This window comes from Lolium rigidum, chromosome 1 (assembly GCF_022539505.1).
Source record: "Lolium rigidum isolate FL_2022 chromosome 1, APGP_CSIRO_Lrig_0.1, whole genome shotgun sequence".
Taxonomy (NCBI): Eukaryota; Viridiplantae; Streptophyta; class Magnoliopsida; order Poales; family Poaceae; genus Lolium; species Lolium rigidum.
The window spans coordinates 99,013,917-99,021,722 of NC_061508.1; the positions used below are offsets into that span (position 1 = coordinate 99,013,917).

Sequence of the window (7,806 nt, forward strand, 5' to 3'; positions counted from 1 at the left end):
GACGTGGCCGCCGGAGGAGGCGCGGGAGAAGGCGGCGGCGTTCGCCGGCGCGCTCGAGGAGAGGGTGAGGAAGCACGGCGCGGAGTACAAGATCCCGGACGGCGACCTCCGGGCGCAGATCAGGGTGGCAGTGACCAAGTCGGTGCGCGGCGCCTATGCCGGGTTCATGAAGGCGAACGAGAGTGCGGTGGCCGGCCGGAGGCGGGAGTTCTTGCCGGTGGACGTGATCGAGAGCATGGTGGGTCGCGTGTTCGATGAGATGGGCGACGGCGAGGTCGGCAGCGTTGGCCGGACGAGGAGCAGCGGCCGGGCACGTCGGGACAGCGGCAATGTCGAGGGGTACGAGGCTAACTGAAATTACAGCGCGAACGTCGTGGATTGGCCGCGCCAATGCATCAAGCCAGCAACCACTCAATCAGCAGTCCAATTTCAGCGTGAAATAAATTTTTGGCATGAATGTTCTTGTAATTATTTACTTCTGTATAATTTGCATTAGATGAATAGAGGTCTTTTTTCTCTTCAATCGAATGAATGCACAATAGTTTTACCACACAAGTGCAGATGCAAGCAAGCAATTTACATTACCAAGCAGTCAAACTTATATGTATCACACATACAAACCACACAACTACTATACATATTTTCGCACACAGCTAGCTACCAACTAGTACATTATAAATAAGCACACCCTAACATAGATACACACTAGTGCACACTGCTAAACCTTGTGCCTGGCACCTCCTAAACTACCTAAAGCAAGTCACATATGTACAATCTTCCTTGCTGGAGTTCCATGTTTTGTTAGCACTTGGAAGAACCACAGTTCCGAGTTATGATTTCTTACTCGCCGATGGATTTGTGCAAATGTCGAGGAGGCACCCACCAAGAGTTTGTCCAGTGACCTAGGAGTCGCACTCGGAACCTTCTGAAAGCATCATAGGGTTAGAAACACTCTCTAGTACTGGATATAAAGTATCGCTAGTTGAAAAAGAAACTCACCTTCACCACAAAGCTGCTCAACTCGGCTCGCAATATGTTTGCCATAGGTGTACTTCCTCAATGCTTGCAAATGACCCTTTACGCGGCTGACCAGAAGTTCCCGCTGCTCATCGTTGCATGTTTCAAGTATCTTCTGAACAACATAGTTTGCATACTGATCCTTCATCATTCCCTGATTGCATAAAGTGGTTAGCAAATAAACTCACGGGAATTTACTGTCCAACACGCTGATAGAATCTAGGATTAGCAGAATCATAGATACTGGGTGGTACAAATATATGGACTCGGATTCCTCAAGTCAGATGTGCACACCTGAACGACTAAAAGCACCTAATTGATGATGGAAATGTAAATCTGCAATTGCTAAACTGTTATCTGATTTCAAATGGGATGCTAGTGCCTACTTGGTACCTGCTGCCTACTTGACACGTTTAACTTATATAGGACCCTGTATCTTCGAGCATTGCAGCTTTACCATCTATCAGTAAAAGAATGGGCAAGAAAAGGGATGGAAAACATTTGAGTTACAAGATTATCATACATACCAGCAAGGAATCATTTCCGTCAGTCTGCTCCACGATCTCTCTGATTAAAAGATCTCGTTCCGCAATATCCCCATGTTGAAAACACTTCTCGACCACATTAGATGCAAACTTATTTTGGCTCATAGTGACAACCTGCCCAGCCAACTTACTGATAATTTGGGCTCTTTCACTACTTTTTCCCTTTTCCAAAACATGCTGCAGAAGAGCAAGGAAAAAGAAATAAGCTGGTAGATTCTAACATAAAATAGGCAAAGGGCACTTCACTCAAGTCATCATCCGCTATCATAGTGACATAGCATATTCTTGTGCTAACCAATGCACCAAAGACAGGTCATAACTACCAGGTATTTTGCTTTTATTAGAGGCAGTCTGTCAGTTTACAGATCAAAGTACTGTGGGGCAACTACTGTGCTCTTAGCATATCAGTGGGCAATGCTGTGATGGCTAATTGCAGGGTAAATTATAAGAATTTGCACCAAGTACTGTATTGAAGAGCAAAAAAATTCACCTGTGTAACGTAGTTGCCATACTGATCTTGCGCAAGGATGCAAGCAGATTGCAATATTTCGTCTATTATGCACTGGCCCTGTGAATCACCACCGCAATGCTCCAAAACTCTCTGCAGAGCAAGGGTATATAGATTGACGAGAGAAAGAAAGTCAGCATATCAGGATCTAGTACATATAAATCAAGTAGTATTCCGAACCCACCTGAATAACACGGCAACCATATGGGTGCATTGAAAGGCTAGCAACTTGTCCCCGAAAAGCAGATACTACAAAGCCAATATGTTCTGTCGGGACACATTCAATGCACTTCTGTATAACATGATTCCCATTTTGGTCACGAACACATCGTATAATATTTCCATCAAGCTCACGGACTAGATCTATTTTCTGGTCAAGTTCCATAACTTCAAGAGCCTGTGTGTTATAAGGAGAAATAAACAGAGCACAAATTATTAATAATAGTACTAGCATGACACATCAGATGCTATAATGTATGCTGGTTGTATCCAGAACTCCCGATATCATGCCAACAGGGAACTGCAAGGCCACACAATAGCTACAATAGCAGATTACACCAGTTTCTAGTTACACAAAGCATGTTTGCTATTTCAAATTTCCTATGTAATGTTTCCAAATTAACATACTGATCGCAAGTAGAATAATAGTACTCCCTCCAGCCTTAAATAACTGTCGCAAATTCATGAACCTAGACATATTTTAGACTATATTTTGCCTATATCTGCTACAAGTATTTAGAGCCGGAGGAAATAATATTCTCACGAACCACCAAGTAATAATGCAATTCAACTCACTGCTCCAATTTCCCTGATTACTCTAGCTCTCTTCGATGCTTTCTACAAGCTAGCAACAATTTGGTATTTTTTCTTCAAAAACTAGCATTTACCACTATTTACTCATTACCCCCTAAACAAAAAGACTTTTCTGACTCAACGCCTGATGTTACATGTCCGGATGATCTACTGAGCTGAACTGGTTCGATATGACTGCCCCTAGCTATTGAATGTATGGCTAAGAGTAGCCTTCGGATACACTGCATGCAGATTTGCTCCTATTAACTAAGTTAACATTTTAAATATAAACTAGAACTTCTGTTTGGTAGCTCACACATTTCAGGACAGAAGCATTTCGGTACAGTACTATGAGCATGACACCGTCTAGGCTGCATTGGATCGGGATAGCCAAAGACACATGGGTTAAGGAGGGCAAAGTTAATCTGAGAAAGATAGAGAGCTACTACCTCCCATCTCAAAAATTAGGACTTATATTTTTTTCGGAAAGTCAAATCAACAAGTAAAGTTTGAGCAAAGTTTTAGAAGAATTTATCTACAAATATGATATTTTATAGATACCATAAGATAATATATTTCATTATCTATCTAATGATATTGATTTTGTATTTTGCATGTTAATGATTTTTGGTAAAAACTTAGTCAAACTTGACATAGTATGACTTTCTAAACATAATATAAGCCTTAGGCTTTGGGATGGAGGTAGTATTAACTAAGCTAATATTTTTAAAACCCATGGTTTTGAGTCGCTGTATAGTCGCGACTAATCACCAAGTCGTTTTTTCCAAAAATCAGTGCAGCTCGCGACTATACAGCGACTTTCGTCGACTAATCGCCGAGTCACAAGGTTGGTGACTCAAAAACCTTGTTAAAACCTAAACTATATCTTCTCTTTGGTAGCTCACATCTTTCGGGATCAGAAGTAATTAGCAAGGGCGTACAGTACTACCAAGCATGAAACTGTCTAAGCTGCATGGATCGGGATAGCCGAACAATGGGTTAATGAGGGTAAACCAGTACAGTTAATCTGTGTGTGTGTGTGTGTGTGTGTATGTGTGTGTGTGAGAGAGAGAGAGAGAGCATACTGCGTGCTAGCTTCATCTCAAAGGTATATTCTCTTGATTCACAAGTTGGAACCAAAGTACCAAACCAAAATTTGCATCTCTAATCCTAACAAATCCTGACTGTTATATTTAAAGGCATATTATATTGCATGCCTTGACGCTTTAGCCGATAAACAACCATGATTAAGTTAAGACACTAGAATGGTGGAATAGGTTAACCTACCATAACTAACCATCACAAATCGTATTCTATTGTTAGCAAAGCTGACATACGTAAGCTAGCCAAAGAGGAATTTAGGTTAAGCAAGTTAGTTGCCGAACACAAAATCAAGGTCATGTCCACCTTTATGTTCAGGTTAGCGAACATGCAGCCCTGCCACATGGAGAACTTCTGTTTGATACCTCACGCCTTTCAGGTAATCAAGGTACTATCCAGTATGTATGTTAAATAAAGTAGCTAATTTGCAGGCTAAAAACTAGATACAGAACAAAAGAACAAGGTACATACACATAGAGTTACAATTGCCACAGAACAAAATTAGACCTGACTAAAGTTAAGCAAATATTAAATGTAAAGAGTAAGAGTACCTTTTGAATTACTCGGCACCCATACATCTGAAGGCTCAAAGGTAGAACATGACTAGCAAGCTTAGTGGCAAGGTCTCTCCTTTGCCCAGGAGTTCCATGTTCAAAAAACTGCAGAGATTACATGTCACTTTTTATACAGCAGGTAATCACCAGTCACAAGGCATGATCATGTGTTACAAAGTTATACAAACAATTTGCTCCCCATAATAGATAGCTATAGATTCATTCATACAACAGCATACCTTTTGAATCACATAATTTCCGAACACATCAGTCATTAATGATGGAGCATGAGGAAGAACTTCTGCGAACACAGATGCCTTCTCTTCGGCAGTGCAGTTTTCCAACTTCTGCTGAATGAATCGGCTACCATGTTGGTCAGCGCTGAGGTCAGGAACAGATCAGAAGTTAGTGTCCAAAACTGGTAATGGAGTATGCATGTCCAGTTCGAATGATATGTGTGCTGATATGCATGTCTAATTAGAATGCTGATATGCATATCAAGTTAGAATGCAAAATAATCAATACAACACAACTAACCTGAATTCTACTATACGACCTGTGATATCAGATAGCTCAACCCTACGTGCTCTGTTGGACTTCAGTTCTTCCAGGAAAGTGCATGCCTTCGGACTATCAAATTTCCCTCTTTCTCGCTGCCCTTGAATCCCAGAAATAGCAGTCATGTCTCTTGATGCAGACGGAAACCTCGCAGAATCATTTCTTCTAGCAGAGGGGGAAATTCCAGGAAAAGGTTGCCCCTGAAACACTGGGCTTGTTGGATAAGTCAATGGTACTCCAACATAGGGTGAAATGCCATGATAATTCGGAACAGTTCCTCCTCTTAGGGCTGTAGGAGAATTAGAAATTCCAGATTTTGGAAGTTCAAACCTTTGATTGGACGGATATTGTGCTTGAGGAAATACCTTTTGTGGATCAAAATTATCAGCAACATTTCCAAAAACACTTCCTCTTGGAGCCAATGTACTGTATTGATTTCCACAGGCATACTGTGGAAAGGAGGGATGCTGAAAGAACGGAAAAAAGTTCGGGTCGGGAATGGGTGGCTGCATGGCATAACCAAGTTGCCCATACGTTTTATATGGCTGAACAAATTCTGTTCCCATAGTAAGATTCCCTGCTGAAGGAAATCCAGATGGCCTACCACTAAAGCTTGGATTGATAGTGCTATCGAGAGGGGTCGACACAGAACTCTGGGGAGAAAAGCTAGTCATAAAAGGTGGCAAACCTGAACCACCCACAGCATATCCAGCAGTTCCATACGGAGTTGGCAATGCACTGGCTGGATGCAAATTCTGATAGTATGGGCTTCCAAACGAATTTGGTGCATAAAATGGTGTTGTCATACCAGGTTGAGGTAGAAGTTGATGCATGTTACCAGTGGATAATTTTAGCTGAGTATGAGACAAGTTGTCAACAAAAGGAGCATGGGGAAGATGTGTTCCATGAGGAGTCATTTGAATATGGTCACTTTGGACTAGAGGTGAGAAGCCATACTGCTGCAAGAAATTGCCCTGCCACTGCTGCTTAACTTGTGACGTGCTATGGGTATCCAAACTTAACTTCAAATTCTTCATATTTGAGTCCACAACATCAAGTTCAGTAACAACTGCTTCGCTGACAAGAACATCATTTTCAGGCTGCATGCCTATGCTCTGCTTTTCTTGCTGTTGCTCAAAAGTTTGCACATTTGGGTTATTATCAGAATATGATGAAATGGGGACAGATGTAGACACGAGGTTGTCACTAAATGTACTTGGCAGACCACTGGCCAAAGGTACATGTGTCCACGAATTCAACCCTGATGGCTTGATAACATCATGTAACAAATCCTTTGACAAATCAATATTAGCATGGACATCTACACCATCACCAGTATTGCTACTTGATGGATGCCAAGAAGAGTTATCATACAAAGAATCTGTGTTCTGCTGAAAGCTCTCCTGGAGAAAATATGGACAGATAATAAGATGAACCGCTGCAATATGCTTGAAAGTAAATTATAAACTAATAAAGTGATTTCAAGCTTCGTTTGCCAGTGCAGCATGGGAAAGAATGTGACTCGACATGGCCAGTAATTTGAATCTACGCAAATAACTCAATACTATGCAAGTAAACAACTAAAAAGTGTTCCACATGTCTTCAGTGGCAACACATATTCTTGTTTGGTACTTCTACAAGATAAGCAGGAAGACTATCCAAAAGGATGTCAACCATTTCTAACAGCTGAAAGATTGGTTGATATTGCTGTACGAGTAAGGTAGCTCATTTGCAACTTTGTATTATATAAACTTGATGGCATCTTAACATAGGAAAGCAACTCAATCGAAATTTTAGTCCGACACTCACTAGATATGATTTCTAGGATCAAGCAGGTACAGAGGACAAACACCCCTGATAGGGCCTGCCTGTTACTCAAATCAACCAGAGAAATGGAAAGCGGGCAAGAGAGGATTTCTTTTAGTCTACGCGGAATACTCACCTGCACAAAATCCACAAGATTCGTCTGCGCGTCATCTGCAGAACTTGAATCCAAAGTCGGAGACTTATCATCTTCAGGTTCTTCCTTGTGAGTTGGTAGGGTAGATCGAGGTACAAACAAGGAGCCCTTACTGCTGTCATCCTGGGAAACCACTCTCCACTCCTGAACCTTGCCAACCCGGTTCATGAAGCGGCGACTCTCCCTTGACACTATCGGAGGAGGGAGCCTCGGGTTCAAGTTCACCTTGGAGCCATAGTAGTCAAAGTACGCAGGATCGGCACGCAGCCGCTCCTCAGACGTGGAGCTGCCAGTCACGTTGTCCAAGCTGCCTAAACCGGCGTCGAAGTTCCCACTGCGCTGGCCTATAAGGTTGCCAAGAGCAGCCAGAGACCCCTCCATGCTGGGCGGCGCGCTTCCGCTCCGATCTGGGACTGACTCCCTCCAGGCCCCGTACACCCCGGTGCCATTGTCCACAAACCCCAGCCCTTCTCCTCCTCCTGGAATGTTGCCGAGCGAAGAGTCGAATGCACCGAAACCCTTGCTGCTCCAGCCGCCAGCCCCTGTCCCGCCAATTAACCGGACAGCGCCCTGCGTGGCCATTACCCTGCAGGGAGCCGGGAGAGAGGATTAGATGAATATTTAGTGTTCATTCATTGACTATATCTCCAAGTTGCATCAAATTTCATATTTTTCCTTGTATGGCTATTTGAGATTATCTGAATCTACTGGTTTGGTATTCAACAGGCAACCAAATTAGCTTGGTTCAAGGAAATGGTTTCCAAAATTTTC

General features: G+C 42.6%; 1 protein-coding gene across 1 annotated transcript; it reads right to left on the minus strand.

Moving 5' to 3' along the window:
• Positions 1–562: 562 nt before the first annotated feature.
• On the minus strand, positions 563–7,577 carry LOC124700777 (pumilio homolog 5; the record flags this gene model as incomplete). The annotated part of the gene is given in 9 exon segments (XM_047232880.1): positions 563–925; positions 1,000–1,171; positions 1,545–1,739; positions 2,053–2,163; positions 2,255–2,467; positions 4,515–4,622; positions 4,757–4,898; positions 5,055–6,478; positions 7,018–7,577. Coding segments are annotated over 9 exon segments (2,948 nt in total), but the record flags the coding sequence as incomplete, so codon positions are not given.
• Between the last annotated feature and the right edge of the window lie 229 nt (positions 7,578–7,806).